The sequence below is a fragment of the Hyla sarda genome, chromosome 8, assembly GCF_029499605.1.
Source record: "Hyla sarda isolate aHylSar1 chromosome 8, aHylSar1.hap1, whole genome shotgun sequence".
In the NCBI taxonomy this organism is placed as follows: Eukaryota; Metazoa; Chordata; class Amphibia; order Anura; family Hylidae; genus Hyla; species Hyla sarda.
The window spans coordinates 209,590,200-209,609,975 of record NC_079196.1 but is presented as its reverse complement, the minus strand read 5'-3'; the positions used below and the strand labels follow the sequence as shown (position 1 = coordinate 209,609,975).

General features: G+C 42.9%; 1 protein-coding gene across 4 annotated transcripts in view; it reads left to right on the top strand.

Moving 5' to 3' along the window:
* Positions 1 to 19,776, top strand: part of GRID2IP (Grid2 interacting protein) — a 128,241-nt gene that overhangs the window by 55,906 nt on the left and 52,559 nt on the right. For 3 of the 4 annotated variants that reach the window (XM_056533395.1, XM_056533396.1, XM_056533399.1), the window contains 3 exons: positions 17,778 to 18,029; positions 18,385 to 18,470; positions 19,407 to 19,476. In XM_056533395.1, the coding sequence (XP_056389370.1) occupies positions 17,778 to 18,029; positions 18,385 to 18,470; positions 19,407 to 19,476 (408 nt within the window). Of the gene's footprint in view, positions 1 to 8,664; positions 8,919 to 17,777; positions 18,030 to 18,384; positions 18,471 to 19,406; positions 19,477 to 19,776 lie in introns of those variants that run through there. The other variant, XM_056533397.1, reaches the window with a different exon arrangement.

The window sequence follows — 19,776 nt, the reverse complement described above, 5'->3', positions numbered from 1 at the left end:
ATACTGTATACTAAAAACCAGGGGGCCTCCAGCTGTTGTGAAATTACAACTCTCAGCATGCCCGGACACATAAAAAGAAGTATCCCTATCCCGGAGAGCGTGCCCCCCCAGATGTTGCGCCCGGCCCCCCCTGCACCCCCCACGCTACACCTCTGGGTATTACATCTCCATACCATTCAAATAAACAAAAACAGAGGTGTAATGCCACAAGTAGCCTGTGGTGAATAGTGGCGCTGTTTCTGGTAGAAATTCATCATATTTTTCTAATTCCATACGACCTCTCTGCTCCCGACTAGGACCTTCCAGGCATAACCAAGACTTTTTTTCCCCCTTAACATTGATCTTTACTTCTGGGAAGCTCCTTATGAAAAGAAGGAAGATTTGCACTTTCCATCTCAGCATTGACTTTCCGTTCTCTCATTGAAAACTTTCCTAGATCCAGTAAAAGCAAATGGATATTCCGGTAATCGATAGATAACTTTCCAGTGCCCTCTGCCATTTCTAACATGACCTTCTTGGCTGCTCTGTGCCGAGCTCCTGGGGGTTCTCCAGTTACCGGAGAGCTGTGTACACCTCCCCTCCTCCATCTGTAAAACACTTGCAAAGACTATGTACCCCAGACTCATCAAATCTAGAGATCTGGAGTGTAATATAACCCATAGTTGTGTGTAACGCTATAGAACGCGTAGAGCCTCATGTACAGTAATGGGGCCTGTCTCCTATAGTTCATTCGTAAATAGGGGCGCAATAGCTGAGTAAGAAGAAATCAAAAATACATTTGGTTCTCTAGAGACATTATAATGGGCCACTGTGATCAAGTGGAGCTGCACTGGCCTTTTATCCGTCCTCTATGGTCACTTAAAGGGCATGTCCACTGTCATATGGATCAATAAACCCAAAACAAAATGGTCCACTATGTTTTGGGTAAATGGGAGAGGTTATTATAAAGAGATGCCACTGCCATAAGACTTGACCCGTTGTCATGCGAGCATGCCAACCTAGCAAAGTTCACCAGTCCTGTAAACAAGCTGTCCTTCATGACCACTTCATGGGCATGTCCATTTAAATTGGAATCAGCGGTCCCATAACAAAATAGTCAACGCTACTTAAAGGGATTGTAGGCTACTTGGTAACCATCTAGACATTCCAGTGCCTTGGAGGGTCCTACAAGAGTTAGTCTCTTGTCAAGATGGCATACCACCAGTCCTACAAGCAGGGTTTACTAAGATCCTCTGTTCTCACTTAAAGAACATGTCCATTGCCAATGGGATCAGAACATACTTGCCCATCTAATTATGGGAGATGGGGGACTATATGATTACCATCAGGAGATCTCTGGGCCCTTGGAGGCTTCCATTTAACTTGGCCTGTTGTCAGTTGTATTAGGATCTTCCATGGTCACTTAAAGATCATGTCCATTGCCTATGGGATCATTGACTACAGAACATACTTGACCACTTTAATTTGGGGAGATGGTGGACAATATGATAACCACCAGGAGATGCTTGGGCCTTGGAGACTTCCATATGACTTGGCCGGTTGTCAGTTGTACTAGGATCCTCTATTTACCTAAAGGTCATGTCCACTGCTATTGGGATCAATGACTATGAAACACAATTGCCCACACTGATTTAGGGTAAGGAGGGACGACATGATAACCATCAGGAGATGCCAGTGCCTTGGAAGCTTCCATAAGACTTATTAGTTACTATGCCAAGCCACCAACAAGTACCACTCCCGTAAACATGGTGTACCAAATGTTTCCATGAGTATCCCCACTGCCATCAGGATCAGTGCCCACCAAAAAAATAGCCCACACTACTTTGTACACATGGGAGAGGTGAATATAAGGATCGGGAAAGACCAGAGCCTTAGACTTGGCCCTTCCACATTTATCATTGCCAACTCAACAAGACATACCAGTCTTATACACATGTTGTATTAAGGGCTTACGTGGGCCCTTAAAGGTCATGTCAACTTCCATTGGCTTGGTTTGTATGTTCTCCCATGTTTCTGCGGATTTACTCTTGTGGGAAATCCCTCAACGTGTGCATAGGTTTGATTTTGGCATGGAAGCTCAGTAGACTCAAGTCCCAACCTTGCATTAAAAAAAAGACAGGGAAGACAATTCCCAAGGATCAACTCTGTTACTTCAGTCACAAGGACCTCATCAAACAATCTCTGATATCTCCGCTTCCTTGACTCCTGTAAGTGTGATGTTGTAAGAGGGTACATCAGGGTTAATGGCTCTCACCTGAATATTTGGGCAGGGGAGTTAGATGTTGGCCAGGGCGTTGGGATCTGGGTTGGGGAATGACACATATATCCTCAGCCTGATTGTGTCTGCTGGATCTCAGATCTGGGATGGTGTCCAGGTTTTGTTTTACGCTGGTGTAATCTCCCCAGAGGAGCTGAGTTAGAAGCAGAATTGAGGTCAGGCAGGAGAGCTTGTTATTTTTAGGTAACAAGTTGTTTTTCAGACTTCGGATCATTATTCTCCATCTCTGATCATGAGAAAAAAATCAGACTGGTGTAAACGCATCTCCGCTCTCCGGGGAATTGTTATGGAGGTGTATGGACACCTACGCTCCGTGTGGAAGCCGCCATGTTTTGGGCTGGACCCACAAGTCATTCCCCTTTAACAAATAATTAGTAAGATGGGTCATTATAAGAGCTCCACTTACCTTATAGGTGTTGTCACCAAGCTTTCCAAGGCCCCTGGAGCAAATCTACCTAATTATAGAGCATCTCAGGCCTCAATTTGACTGCAAAAGAGTTCACTGCAATATGACTGTATAAGAGTGCACTTCAACACGACTGCATAAGAGTGCACTGCAACACGACTGCATAAGAGTGCACTGCAATATGACTGTATAAGAGTGCACTGCAACACGACTGCATAAGAGTGCACTGCAACACGACTGCATAAGAGTGCACTGCAACACGACTGCATAAGAGTGCACTGCAACACGACTGCATAAGAGTGCACTGCAATATGACTGTATAAGAGTGCACTGCAATATGACTGTATAAGAGTGCACTGCAATATGACTGTATAAGAGTGCACTGCTATATGACTGTATAAGAGTGCACTGCTATATGACTGTATAAGAGTGCACTGCAATATGACTGCAAAAGAGTGCACTGCAATATGACTGCAAAAGAGTGCACTGCAATATGACTGTATAAGAGTGCACTGCAATATGAATGCATAAGAGTGCACTGCAATATGACTGTATAAGAGTGCACTGCAATATGAATGCATAAGAGTGCACTGTAATATGAATGCATAAGAGTGCACTTCAATATGACTGTATAAGAGTGCACTGCAATATGAATGCATAAGAGTGCACTGCAATACGACTGCATAAGAGTGCACTGCAATATGAATGCATAAGAGTGCACTGCAATACGACTGCATAAGAGTGCACTGCAATATGACTGCATAAGAGTGCACTGCAATATGACTGCATAAGAGTGCACTGGAATATGACTGCATAAGAGTGCACTGGAATATGACTGCATAAGAGTGCACTGTAATATGACTGCATAAGAGTGCACTGCAATATGACTGTATAAGAGTGCACTGCAATATGAATGCATAAGAGTGCACTGCAATATGACTGCATAAGAGTGCACTGCAATATGACTGCATAAGAGTGCACTGGAATATGACTGCATAAGAGTGCACTGGAATATGACTGCATAAGAGTGCACTGTAATATGACTGCATAAGAGTGCACTGCAATATGACTGTATAAGAGTGCACTGCAATATGAATGCATAAGAGTGCACTGTAATATGAATGCATAAGAGTGCACTTCAATATGACTGTATAAGAGTGCACTGCAATATGAATGCATAAGAGTGCACTGCAATACGACTGCATAAGAGTGCACTGCAATATGAATGCATAAGAGTGCACTGCAATATGACTGCATAAGAGTGCACTGCAATATGACTGCATAAGAGTGCACTGCAATATGACTGCATAAGAGTGCACTGGAATATGACTGCATAAGAGTGCACTGGAATATGACTGCATAAGAGTGCACTGTAATATGACTGCATAAGAGTGCACTGCAATATGACTGTATAAGAGTGCACTGCAATATGAATGCATAAGAGTGCACTGCAATATGATTGTATAAGAGTGCACTGCAATATGAATGCATAAGAGTGCACTGCAATATGACTGCATAAGAGTGCACTGCAATATGACTGCATAAGAGTGCACTGGAATATGACTGCATAAGAGTGCACTGGAATATGACTGCATAAGAGTGCACTGTAATATGACTGCATAAGAGTGCACTGCAATATGACTGTATAAGAGTGCACTGCAATATGAATGCATAAGAGTGCACTGCAATATGACTGTATAAGAGTGCACTGCAATATGAATGCATAAGAGTGCACTGCAATACGACTGCATAAGAGTGCACTGCAATATGAATGCATAAGAGTGCACTGCAATATGACTGCATAAGAGTGCACTGCAATATGACTGCATAAGAGTGCACTGCAATATGACTGCATAAGAGTGCACTGGAATATGACTGCATAAGAGTGCACTGGAATATGACTGCATAAGAGTGCACTGGAATATGACTGCATAAGAGTGCACTGCAATATGACTGTATAAGAGTGCACTGCAATATGAATGCATAAGAGTGCACTGCAATATGACTGTATAAGAGTGCACTGCAATATGAATGCATAAGAGTGCACTGCAATATGACTGCATAAGAGTGCACTGCAATATGACTGCATAAGAGTGCACTGGAATATGACTGCATAAGAGTGCACTGGAATATGACTGCATAAGAGTGCACTGTAATATGACTGCATAAGAGTGCACTGCAATATGAATGCATAAGAGTGCACTGCAATATGACTGTATAAGAGTGCACTGCAATATGAATGCATAAGAGTGCACTGCAATATGACTGTATAAGAGTGCACTGCAATATGACTGTATAAGAGTGCACTGCAATATGACTGCATAAGAGTGCACTGTAATATGACTGCATAAGAGTGCACTGCAATATGACTGTATAAGAGGTCCACAACCTAATCTGATAGAAGAACCCTTGTAGAGACAGTGATTGCTGCCATAGTGGTTGTTACCACCACCTTAGAGCATCACAGTTGTTACCATCAATCCCATCACCACCCTAGACCACCAATGATATGTATGTATGGACCCTATACCTCTCTAGGCCACCAGGGAAATTATACGGAGTTGACCTTGTGAGGGAGAGTTGGCATAAAGAAGTGGTTAAGCTGATTGAATTAAAGTAGTATTCCAGGAAAAAACTTTTTTATATATATCAACTGGCTCCGGAATGTTAACCGGATTTGTAAATTACTTCTGTTAAAAAATCTTAATCCTTTCAATAATTATCAGTTGCTGAAGTTGAGTTGTTGTTTTCTGTCTGGCAACAGTGCTCTCTGCTGACATCTCTGCTTGTCTCGGGTACTGCACAGAGTAGAAGAGGTTTGCTATGGGGATTTGCTTCTACTCTGGACAGTTCCCGAGACACGTGTCATCAGAGAGCACTTAGACAGAAAAGAACAACTCAACTTCAGCAGCTCATAAGTACTGAAAGGATTAAGATTTTTTAATAGAAGTAATTTACAAATCTGTTTAACTTTCTGGAGCCAGTTGATTATATATATATATATATATATATATATATATATATATATATATATATATATATATATATAAGTTTTTTTCCTGGATAACCCCTTTAAGCTACCATACATTTTAGATAAGTGTTGGAAGAATCTGCCAACAATTTAATGTGTATTGTGACCTCCCAACTCTCCCCTTATGGCAGAAGGATTGGCATCTTGGGTTTCATTTTGGATCCTTTTGTTCTTGGGGAGATAAGCCATCCCCAGAAGAGTTTGTCTTTCTCCTGTCCCCCCCCCCATTGACATGAATGCACAGCCGAACCGAGCATGTATGTGTATGGAGGGACCAAGAGAGATAGCTACTAGTTTGGACACCTATCTTATGCCTATACCCAGCTTGAGAACTAGTTAACATGGGTTAAACTTGTGTGGATTTTCTTACGGAAATGAAGCTGATTCTCTCATGTGTAAACATTCCCTTAGGGATAATGGCTAAATGGGAGTAGTCAAATCCTCCCCTCCTCCGACCCAATGACTACAATATACCAAGGACGAGTACCGTGTATTCAGATATGCCGACATATTTAGCATATTAAGAAGCCCATTATAAGATGTAGTGGCAGCAGCAGGATGAGAGCGGGGAGGTGGTAGATGGTGCGGGGGGAGTTCAGACGATGGCCACGGACCGTATCACGCCGCTTGGCGCTTCATCAGACCTCATGCCCAGCACTCGCCCGATGCCATGCGGCCTGATGAAGCGCCAAGCGGCGTCATACGGTCCGTGGCCATTGTCTGAACTCCCCCGGCACCATCTACTGCCTCCCCGCTCTCATCTGAAGAGGACTTTCGGAACGGTAACGGAACTTTAAGACATCGGGCGAGTGCTCCGGTTCACATTCTTTGGGGGACATGTATCAAAGATTTTACCCCTGTTTTGTGTGTATTTTTTTGCGCAAAATTTTGCGCAAGCCCTTTTTTTGCGCAATTTTTTTGCGCACGTTTTGGTAGAGCATGTCCTCCAGATGTGGCTGAATCAGGGTACCTTGGAGTGACATCTATAGTACGCATGGATTTATTAACTGCATACTTTTTTTTTTACACCAAAAATTTTGCCGCAAGAGCTGCTTTTTTTGCGCAAATATAAACCATCTGGGACTTAACGTAGCAAGATGCTCTAAATCATTGATTCTATTTTCCAAAGAGTGGATTTAGGAGATTACTATATTTACCCGCAATTTATGAAGCTCATTGCACTTGATTGATAAATTTAGCGCTTCTGCACATAATTTAGAATTCGGGAAAAGGGGTAAACTGCTTCTACCATACACAAATAATGATACATGTCCCCCTTTGTGTATATATACTACTGTATTTTTTAACCTCTTGCCCCCTGACAGGGGTATACTGTTAATGAGCACCAGGTATCCGGGCATTAATAAACTGACATCATCAGTATGAAAAAAGGTCATTATAAGATTTAGTGGCAGCAGCTAGACTACTTGTTGATGGTTTCCATGTCATAGGGGAGCCATTTTTTAACGTCTAACCCCCCTGGTAGGGGAATAGTTTTAATGAGCACCAGGTATCCATTAATTAAAGGAGTATTCCGGTGGGAACCTTTTTTATTTTTATTTTTTAATTTTTATTTTAAATCAACTGGTGCCTTCTTCTGTTAAAAAATCTTAATCCTTCCAGTACTTCTTAGCGGCTGTATACTACAGAGGAAATTATTTTCTTTTTGGATTTCTTTCCATTCTGACCACAGTGCTCTCTGCTGACACCTCTGTCCATGTCAGGAACTGTCCAGAGCAGGAGAAAATCCCCATAGCAAACATATGCTGCTCTGGACAGTTCCTAAAATAGATAGAGGTGTCGGCAGAGAGCACTGTGGTCAGACTGGAAAGAAATCCAAAAAGAAAATAATTTCCTCTGTAGTATACAGCCGCTAATAAGTACTGGAAGGATTAAGATTTTTTTTTAATAGAAGTAATTTACAAATCTGTTTAACTTTCTCACACCAGGTGATAAAAAAAGAAAAGCTTTCCACCGGAGTACTCCTTTAATAAGCTGACATCATCAGTATGAAAAAAAGGTAATTATAGGATTTGGTGGCAGCAGCTAGCCTACTTGTTGATGGTTTCCCTGTTGTAGGTGGAGCCATTCTTTTAAGGAGATATCCAGTGATAATGGGTTAAGTTTTTGATCGCGGGGGATCGGACCGCGGGAAGGGGGCGTGTTGACCACCGCATGAAGTGGCGGCTGACACGCCCCCTCAATACAACTCTATGGCAGAGCCGGAGGGCTGCCTTCGGCATTCTCCGGCGCTGCCATAGCGATGTATTGAGGGGGCGCTCCGTGCGGAGGTCGACACCCGATTTTCTGGCCAGCGAGCCGGGGCCCTGTACAGGAGGTCGTGGGGGGCCCCAGCAGTCGGACCCCCCGTGATCTGAAACTTGTCCCCTATCCTTCGGATATTGGCTAAGTTTTTCAGCACTGGACTACCCCTTTAACTCTTGTTCTCTGGCTGGAGTATACTGTGAAAGTGTTAATGAGCACCAGGTATCCATACATTAAAAAGCTGCCATAATTAGCATGAAAAGAAGGTCATTATAGGATTTGGTGGCAGCAGCATCGCCTACTTGTTGATGGTTTCCATGTTGTAGGCAGAGCCATTCTTTAACCTGTTCTTTAGCCATTCTTTTTACTGTTCATTAATAAGCTGCCATAATTAGTATGAAAAGAAGGTAAATATAAGATTTGGCAGCCGTATAGTCTACTTGGTCATGGTTCTATGTAGTAAACAGTCATTCTTTAACCCCCTTGAGATCTGAGCCGACTGCTTATTGTACATATTAATCGGATGCCTTTGGCTTTATCCTGTAAGATCGGGTAGGAAAGCAGGAGCAGGGTTAATGGGAGCCGTCATCTCTGGGTAAACTCCCTCTCTCAACTTCCCACCGTTTATTGCAATGACTCGGCCGGGCTCCTGTGGGTATTCTCTGTGATTGAGGTTTCGCAGCCAGCTCATTACCAGCTGCATCCCATGAGTGTTCAGGAGGAGTGAAGGAGGGGCAGGACACCGGGGACACACAAGACATCAGATCTGAGGAGGTGGTGGAGCTTCAGTACCAGGGACAGCGGCACAGACTCTGCAGGACTGGCAGCACATCCATGTAAGTCACCTCCACCCCGATCAGCCTATCAATCACTTGGATTCCGATGGTGCCAACCTGACTGGACATGGGCAGACATCATGGCTTTTCCAGGCATTTCCGGTAAGTTCATCATCAAAGATGATTGGTCGTCCCTCTTTGGGTCTCTGACCCATTGATTGCAATGGGGGTGGTAGCCAATCATGCCCAGTTACCTCCCAGCTATGGGACCCATATGGTGTTGACCAGTTTCATAGGGGGCTGCACCTACTGGATCACCACTGATATAACTTTGGAAACACTTATCGGGAGAACCTCTTTGGGCATGGCTGCCAACACGGGACGATGTGACGCATAAAGTTATGGAGATACAGAGGTGATAGTACGTGAACATTAGAGGTCATTAAAATTGTCAGAACTTTTCCATCATCGACACTTTAAAAAAGTGATTTTTTTTTTTTTTTTACAAAAAGTTTCAAAAATGTATCATGGTGAGTAGTCTGGGGTCCTGTGTGACATATTCCAGGTTTAGAGCTCCGTAACAGTCACATCGTCCCATGGTCAACTACCTATGGGTCAATGATACAGACCTGTAGGGACTGTGCATGGAGTCTTACACACACTCATACTCACACTTATATGTGCACAGTGATAATTCACACCTATATTCACACTCACACATACTTTCACATACTCAGAATTATATTCCTACTCATATACTTAGAAGCACACTTGATGATATACTTACTCATACACTCACAACACACATATACTAATGCTCATTCTTATATACACCTATGCACGCTCATTATATTCACTCACCTCAATTCAATTCACACTTGTATACTTATGCACACTCATTATTATATTCACTAATACGCCCACAATCATAATTGTGCTTACTCATGTTTATAGGCATCTTATACTCACTCAAACATTGACACTCATACTTGTATACTTATGCATACTCATACTTACAGGGATGCGCACTGTTATATTCACTCGTACACTCAATCACACTTGTATACTTATGCATACTCATACTTACAGGGATGCGCACTGTTATATTCACTCGTACACTCAATCACACTTGTATACTTATGCATACTCATACTTACAGGGATGCGCACTGTTATATTCACTCGTACACTCAATCACACTTGTATACTTATGCATACTCATACTTACAGGGATGCGCACTGTTATAGTCACTCGTACACTCACAATCTCACAATTACTGACTCTTATTCTAACACTCGCTCGTACTTTGTACATATATATATGTGTTGAGCCATGGGGTGTGATGTGAGGTGTAAGGGGCAGATGGGATTAACCCCTTCGTGTTTGTGACGCCAGGGCATGGTTTGCCTATGTAACCACCCGAAGGTAGAACCGCTAGTCCTAGGTTAGGCAGGGCAAATAGTCCAAGGCCAGGTTAAGGTTAACAGTAGCTTTACTTAGGTAGACAGACGGTACAGTCTATACAGCTAGGCCAGGATCCCAGAGAGGTGACCAGTAACAGGGGACCTCACAGCTTACTGGGACTTGCAGTGACTTTGACAGACTTTAGGACAACCACGCTGACTATAATAGACTTGACTTGACTGAAGATAGTGACAGGAGACAGAGATGACTTGACTTACTGACTTGTGGCTTCAATTTAGGTTGAGGCCTCCAGATGTGCTGGACACTGGATCTGAGACGTCTGGACTGGACTTGACCTCAGCAGAAAGTGAAACACAAGAGCATGATTGTAGCACCTCCCCTCTTATAAAGGGGGGCTGAGAAAGGAGCCCATAGGCCAACTGCGGGTCACCTGGTGCTCTCTGGGTAAAAAACACATGACTTGTGTTTGTTACCCAGAGAGCACCAGGTGAACATGTGACAAACATTATCATGTGACTAACAATCGTGACCCACTTCAAAGGTCCTTTGCACTTAATATACAACCTATTCACATTATGGGGGAACACTGCAGAAGAGCCCTGAGGGCGTACAGGGACTCACCCTGACAGGACTGTAGGAGCATATCCCGTACTGGGACATCACATATAGTTATTCATTGTGTTCCTCACACTTACTGACATTCTCACTTGTGCTCACACTCTCTCCTCCTGGACACTGATAGTGACTTCTTTTCTCACCAACGTTAACCCCTCTCATCCCACTCTCTTCAGCCCAAACTTTATAACTCTCTTAGGAAGCAGGTCCTCCTCTCTTAGGAAGCAGGTCTTCCTATTGACACTAAGGACCATACAAATCTGCATTGTTGTGCTATCCCAGTCCACTCTAGAATCATCTCGTCTGCACTGTAGTGCTCATGTCTTTTACATGGAACAGGAGGATCAGGATGAGCACAGTCATTCCCCACTGTGGTGCAGTGCGTTTACTTTGCTTCCTTTTTTGCTGGGATATTTCTGTGTCCCTCAGTCCTGACGCTCTTGGCATTTACACTTAGGAGTATTTACAGCAGTGTTTCCCAACCAGGGTGCCTCCAGCTGTTGCAAAACTACAACTCCCAGCATGCCCGGACAGCCGTTGGCTGTCCGGACATGCTGGGAGTTGTAGTTTTGCAACAGCTGGAGGCACCCCAGTTGGGAAACACTGACTTACAGTATAATTCGCTCCTAAGTGAACACCAGGTGATAGATGTAATGGCGGCCCCGCATCCGCCATCCGTTCATTTATCCTGCCAGCTCTTCTTGTATCTGCTTGGCTGGTGTGAAATGATAACGGCCGGGGATAATATTTTTACAATATGGCACTGAGACGCATTCACTTGGCGGTAGTTATGCTGCTTTTGGTAAGAAGTAAATGAATATACATAGAGAGAATAACATACGTCAGTGAAAATGCGTTTTTTTTTGTTTTGCGTACAGTGATATAAAGTCTCTATGGCATCATGTAGTGGAGGCACAGGAATAACAGTGCCACCATATAGGGTCTCTTTTAGGCACCAAATTGCAGAATTATTCTCTCTGTACAGCACTGTTTCCCAACCAGGGTGCCTTTAGCTGTTGTAACAGCAGGAGGAACACTGGTTGGGAAACACTGCTTTTAGAGATGAGCGAACTTACAGTAAATTCGATTCGTCACGAACTTCTCAGCTCGGCAGTTGATATGACTTTTCCTGCATAAATTAGTTCAGCTTTCCGGTGCTCCGGTGGGCTGGAAAAGGTGGTAAGATAGCGGTAAGATGTCTAGGGGCGGAGTACCTCTTTAACTTACAACACCAAGAAGGAAAAGTCGTAGAGTAATGGAAATCACATGTTTTATAAAGATATATAAAAATGGAAACAGAGATATTGAAAAAACAACTTGTTTTATTCAGTATCAAGTATGAGCGCCACATAGAGAAATACACGCACTTCTACGCCTTGGCATGCTTTCAATGGGGATATTAATGGTTGTCGGAGGAATGTTATGCCACGCTGAATGCACTTTGGGAGGCAAATCGTCAAGATCTACTGCTGGCAGCTCCTTGTGCAATTTCTCGACCAATGACATCCAAGATGTGCTCAATAGGAGAAATATCTGGAGTTTAGGCCATGAAGGCTGCTCACAGTAATATGAGCAATATGTGGCCTGGGGTTGTCATGTTGCAAAAAAGGGGTTCCTGGGATATTTTACAATGACCATACCACTGGTTCCATAGCCAAATGAATGTAACGTCAAGCTGTTAGTGCACCCCATTAAAGGGGTTCTCCGCTGCCCCATCGTTCGGAGCATTTAGTTCTGAATACTTAGAGCTGGCGGCTGGGGTCATGAGGTTGGGGCCACGCCCCTCGTGACGTTACACCACTCCCCCTCAATGCAAGTCTATGGGAGGGGGCGTGGTGGTTACCCCGAAAATTTCACTTTTATTTCGTTTTTATTAAAAAAAATCCCCCAATATTAGTGCACAAAATACAAAAATGTGTATTAAAAGCACAATGTGGAATAGGATTAATGGTTCAGCGAACCTATCACTTACTAGAAATATATTACATTGGTTTATATTCAATATTCCTATTCTTGAGGTTATTCTTATTTATTCCCTCTATTATAACCAATGTATATTTCTTATTTTACTTTCCAGATTGCTATTAGTTAAAACACAATCCCTAGCATCCTCCCGACATTTCGCCGATATAGACTGGCTTTATCAAGGTATAGGATACTAAGGGCTGGTCCTGCAGGATTCCCGCTAATGGGAACAGCATCCCTGCTGTGAAAAAAGTGCAGGAACTCAGTTCCCATGTGTTCCTGCAGGACTTGAGCCCTGTCTACACCATTACCTTTCAGGTTGTCCTCCTTGAGGAGCGAACATCACGCCGATCCTTCTCCCCAGATTATGGTGTGGGGTGGCATATTGTATGGTAGCAGGTCCCTTCTAGTCTTCATTTTAGGTACATGAACAGCTCAGTGTCTATGTAGTCGTGGAACTAGTGGTATGATCATTTCTCTGAAGTGTCCACGGGGCAGATTCTTAACACCCGGACCACTTGTTTATTGTGCTACTATGAGCAGCCTTCATTGCCTAAATGGGCTACTGCTACTGGAGCATCTCCAGACTGGTCTTCCATCAAGCACATCCGGGATGTCATTGGTCAGCAATTGCAAAGGGAGCTGCCATCTGCGGGTAATGAGGCGTTCAGCGTGGCAGAACATTTCTCAGACAACCACTAATAATCTCATTGATAGCATGCCAAGGCGTGAAATTGTGTGTAATTCTTTGCATGACACTCATACTCGATACTGAATAAATGGAGATGTTTTGAATATTGACATTTTTTTTATTTGCACATCACTAACATGTCAAATGGAGGCATCAATTGGTGATTTATGGAAACAGACTCTATGTGCCGCCATAGATGGTCCGTGTACACACCCTTAGGCCTGTTGATATCACTGTGCTATACGACTAAATTATAAGTAGATGCCAAATATAATATTCTACAACCCTAACCCCATATAAAGAATACTTTCTATATCTGAGAGCTCTGGTGTTATGGCCCCAGAACAACAAGGTGACTAGGTCATATGACGGATGGATGTGACATCAATCCGTGGGGTCTACATGATACCAGTACAAATATTAAAGGGGTACTCCGGGAACTAAAACCATAGCCCATCCTTTCCCTCTCACCAACCTATTTATTTGTCTAAATATCATTCATTAGCTATATAGAGCAGTTCCCCTCTTTCAGCTGTCATTTACATGCAAGGAGAGAAAGACATCATTATCTGATCCATCTTGTCTTTGTGCAAAGCCCTCACTAGCCCCCACCCTCCTGGAAGACAAAAAACACGTGATTTCTGTCTTGTCTGGCTTCACAGTTACACCTCCCCCTCCCCTCACTGTGTGAGGATCTTGTCGGAAGATAAACAGCCCAGCGTCTTCTCAGCACATAACGTTGCTCTTTTCCTGCTGTAGATCTTATCACTGACTTCTGCCATTCAGAGCATAGCATGATTTATAGCTGGGGGAAGGATAGTTTGAAAGAAAAGACTTGTACAGTGTGTGCTGCTGACTATATTTACAACAACACAGCATGCACACAGATAGTAAGAGACATTGGTGGGCAGCCATTACAAAGAGCCACACTGACTGCTGGGAGTTGTAGTTTGGGCTGCAAGCAAGGGAAAAGATTATTCAGGAGAAAACAGGGGCCACAGGAGGTGGCAAAATTTCAAGGATAACTACCGGGGACACAGAACAGGTATTGTGGTGGCTTTGGGGCATTTTTATGTTTCTTAACTTCCCTGGATCACCCCTTTAATGTACCAATATTGATAAGCAGTTGTGTACATAAAGTTCCCAAAGCAATATAAAAATGAGCCATCTAACATTTTGAATAGTTTTACCACCCCTTGTGGTTTACAAACTTGGCAAAGGGGGTACAGACCCACGGAGATCAGACCAACACATAGCATCTGCTTGGGATGCCCCCATGGTAAGGATGCCCTTGTTGATAAGTGACTCCATTTAGCTAAAGCAATGCATACTGTACACCCAATGGAAAACCCATTGGAATACATCTCTAATTACTGAGCATCGAGCTGAAGACATGTAAAGCGATCTGTCAATTAGCGCTGAGTAGAAGCGTTTAATGAGGACTTAATGGTTAGTGTAGGGCGCCAAATGTGCCCTGAGACAGTCATGTGATCAGCGCTGTGCCCCAATGAGATTATTTCCAGAGTAAGCAGTGAATTATAAGGCATCAAGCTCCGGTCGCTTCCTGTTTTGTTTCCAGATTTAAGTTTACGTTAAATGACAACACGTCAAAAACAAATCACAAGACACGGCGCACTTTGTACTTTGTGTGAACCCCACAGTATGTGAGGAACTAAGAGAAAGAGACGGGAGAAGCTTTATCCTTTGATCTGAAAATACTAAGGTGGCAGACGCTGGAGATGCTGCCCGGGCTGAGTGATGGCGTGTGCACGCTTGCAAGGAGGCTTTTATCTCACTGCTGGGATAATTATATGATGAGACTCCTTCTGCCAAATCTTCTGAGATTTCCTTCTGCTCCCTGTAGAAATGTCAGCATTGCTGGGAGGAGGGAAGAAGATGAGAAAGAAATTAAATGTTTGGGAATTAAAGGGTGGAACGGGGACAATAGACAGGAAGAGTTGTCATCGTGTCCTACTGAGACAGAGGTGAAACAGACAAGGGGATTGTGGCGGAGAAGAAAAGTCGAACACGTTTTTTGGTTGTTCAGGAGGATATGGAAGGAATGGTGGGTGGTGTGGAAGTGGTAGAAGGGGTTAAAGATGGGATTAACTTGTGGGATGCTACGATATATTTGGCTGGTGGATTGGGTGGGAGCAGTCATAAGGGAAATGTCTTAGATTGGATTGTTGTGTACTGGTACTTTGGTCAGATGGGTGGAAGGACATGATAGATTGGACAAATGCTGGGATGGAAGTGATCTTTTGGTTGGGCTCAGGCATGAGGGCAGTGGTTGGTTAATGGAAATGTTGGATTGGATGGGTGAGTGGTCGATTGGCTGGATAGGAGATAAAGCAGTAAATAGGGTGGGCAGGAGGAACGAGGAAGAGATGGGACTAACTGTTGTGATGGTGATAGACTAATTAAGACTAACTACACTGCTGTGTGGGCAAGAATCACTTCTTCATTATGATTAAAACGCAAGTACAGTTTGGTGTGGAGAAAGACAACGCACATGCTGGAATCTGGATAGAACAGTTGCTGTAGCAACCACACAATGTCCAGTGAGTTCCGTGCACGAATCCAATTCTAATTAATAGGACTCCTGCACGGAACTCACTGAGCTTTGTTACCGTTGCTTCATCAACTGTACTACCCAGTATCTGCAGCGTCTTTCCACGCCAAACGTTTCCGAATGGCCAAGATAGCAAGGTTGGACTTGTGTTTTTAAGTACCCTGTCCCTGTATATTATTATAGTTACTTTGAATATGTGGGCACTGCTAGGTTTCTGACAGTTTGTTATGGACAATGATACATGGCCGCCCATAACAAAAGTTTCAGACGCACAGCTGGTACTATGTTGTGCAGGCCTGGTTTAGTGGAAGTGGGAACGGTTACATTGGGTGCATGAATAAGACAAGAAGCATGAATGGGGTGGACTGTTTGGCCGGTGGACTTAAGGGGAGGAGGGAAGTGGTGCATTAATTGAATGGGAAGAAGGAAATGATAGATCGGTGGGATGCAGGGATGAAATGACCTCTTAAAGGGGTCAAAACATTTATTAGTGACTCTATTCGGTCTATTTCCCAAGCATATACTTTTTTTTTTTTGCTAGACTTAAAACATGGTAGACAATCCATTAGAGTCCCCAAAAAAAAGTCTACACTCAGGAAATAGACAGAACGTTGTCACTAGTAGACTATGTTTGGCCCATGAAAGTCTATGGGCCCTGCGTGAGTATGCTGCATGATATACCAATATCCTGACATATACCGTTAACATAGGCCCAAAATGCAATATGTATATTAAGCCTTAGTTGGGTTTAGGTGTGGGGGGATTGGTAGCATACATGGGAAAAGGTAGATTGTTTTAATGGACGGAAGAAACGGTAGAATTGTTAGATAACTTGATTAATGTTGGAGAAGGGTGGGGATAGTCATAGTAGCAGACTGGATCAGTGGAAGGGGGTTAGAAATATGGTGGGATGGTGGTAGACTGTTTGGCTGGTGGATTTGGTGATCATTGTTATTTGGGTGGAAATGGAATAAGGGAAGGCTGAAATTGTTAGCTGGTGGGATGCCGGGTTGGAAAATATCTCTTTGTTGGGTTCAGGTGTAAAGAAAGTGGTTGAGCAGTAAAAAAAAATGGAACACAGGCAAGGTTCACACTGCAGAATCTCTGCCGGCAGCACTAGGACCGCATGGACTGCATTGCCATCCCCATAGATGGCAATGCATTTCCGAGCAGATCTCTCAAAAGATCCACCGAGAAATGCATTGCCGTCTATGGGGACGGCAATGTAGTCCGCGTGGTCCTAGTGCCGCCGGCTCAATCTCCGGCAGAAAGTCTGCCCGGAGATTCGGCAGTGTGAACCTAGCCTTAGAATTTCCGCTAGACTTCTATGGGATTCCGCACTCCCTTTCACACTTCTGAATTTCCACTTGCGGAATTCCGCTAGCGGAATTCCGCAAGCGGAATTTCAGAAGTGTGAATGGGAGTGCGGAATCCCATAGAGGTTTATGGGCTTTAATTTGAGGAAGAAATTCTGCTGTGTGAATAGACCCTTAGACTGGTTTAATAGATGAGAGAAGTGGTAGATGTGGTTTGATTGGAGAAGAGAAAAGTTGTAGACTGGATAGGGGAGGAATGAGTAAGAGATGTGACCGGCTGGTAGGATGGGTAATAGACTGGGTTCATATGGGTAATAGACCAGTGGAAGTGGCATGAGGTGAATTGGTGTACGGGGTAGATGATTGATGTTGGTTTGGGAGCTGGTGATGAATCCATCAATAGACGACTTCACTAATGTTATCTTATCTCTTATCAGAATATTCATCCCCAAGAAACATCGACATCGTTTTGACCATGTGGTGTCCCAGAGTCTCATCAGTAAGATCTGCCGATCCAGGAGCGAGCGGAGTAATCGTCTGAGGAGGAGTCGTAGTGAAGACCACCATGAAAGGTTGCTGGTGTCCACAAGGGCGGCTCCTATGCCTAATTGTCAGGACGATGTGGGCAGGGGGTTGAAGAAGAGCAGTTCTCTTGTGGCTGGAAGTGTGGGAACTGGGAAGCCACACAGGTAAATGTAATACCCGCGTGTACATACTCTTGCAGCCACTTTTTTCATTGTTCCAATGCATCTGAAATAATCTTTGGTCTTGATTTAAAAACTACAATTGTGTGTATACAGCTCTCATTAAGTATATATACCTCTATGGCTGTGGACAATAAAGAAAGTCTTATTTGCTTCATTTTTTCTGCTCTTCCATACAAATATAAGGGAGTAACCCATGGCTGCAAGATCAGACTACACAGGGTTTGTTTGTAGTCTGTAACCATGGAGACACAATATAAAATTATGTGTAACCTGTATACACATTACAGTTGGATATTTTTAATCACGACTCATTTATTTAATGTTCTAATTTTTGTAGGACAGTACGGGTGTGTAAGGGAAGTAGCAGTTTTGGGTTCACGTTACGGGGTAATGCTCCAGTCTGGATTGAGTCCATTCTCCCAGGTAGAGTACTTCACTATTATTATATCTTGTGTATCTATCTATCTCATATCTATCTATATCTCTATTTATCTGTCTATCAATCTCTTATCTATCCATCTAATGTTTATCTCATATCTATCTATCTCATATCTATCTATCTCATATCTATCTATCTATCTCATATCTATTTATCCATCTCATATCTACCTATCTCATATCTATCTATCCATCTCATATCTATCTATCTATCTCATATATATCTATCTTATATCTCTCATATCTATCTCATATATCTATCTATCTATCTATCTATCTCATATCTATTTATCTATCTTCCTCATATCTATCCATCTCATATCTATCTATCTCATACCTATCTCATATCTATCTATCCATCTCATATATATCTATCTATCTTATATCTATCTCATATATCTATCTATCTATCCATCTCATATACATCTATCTATCTTATATCTCTCATATCTATCTCATATCTATCTATCTCATATATATCTATCTATCTTATATCTCTCATATCTATCTCATATATCTATCTATCTATCTATCTCATATCTATTTATCTATCTTCCTCATATCTATCTATCTCATATCTATCTATCTATCCATCTCATATCTATCTCATACCTATCTCATATCTATCCATCTCATATATATCTATCTATCCTATATCTATCTAATATCTATCTATCTATCTCTCATATCTATCTATCTATCTATCTAATATCTATCTATCTATCTCTCATATCTATCTATCTTATATCTATTTATCTATCTTCCTCATATCTATCTATCTATCTATCTATCTCATATCTATCTGCAGCTTTTTATCTGTATTCTCCAGCTCATGCTCTCCCTCCCCTATAGGATACATATAGTATATAGCAGTGTAATTGTGCCCATGTTAGTGCTCGTATATGATGCTCTCTCTTTCAGGCAGCCCTGCGGAGGTGGCTGGACTCCAGCCTGGAGACAGAATCTTATTCTTGAACGGCTTGGACATGAGGTGAGGAGCTTGGCGTGTCTGTGTTGGCACTCTGTATTCTACCATGGAATGGGCTCAGTGACACTAAACCTCTATGTCAGCATTTCCCAACCAGTGTGCCTCCAGCTGTTGCAAAAACACAACTTCCAGCATGCCTAGATAGCCAACAGGGTGGGCGGGGGGGTTGATTCTGTGGGTCTCTAGGTGGGAAATTAAAGCTATCTGGCTATTAGAAGAGGTAGAAAAAAGCAAAAAGGGAGAATGAAAAATTGCTGCATCCTTTATTCTTTCTAGGGCCGATTGCTATATAAGGTGCATGTC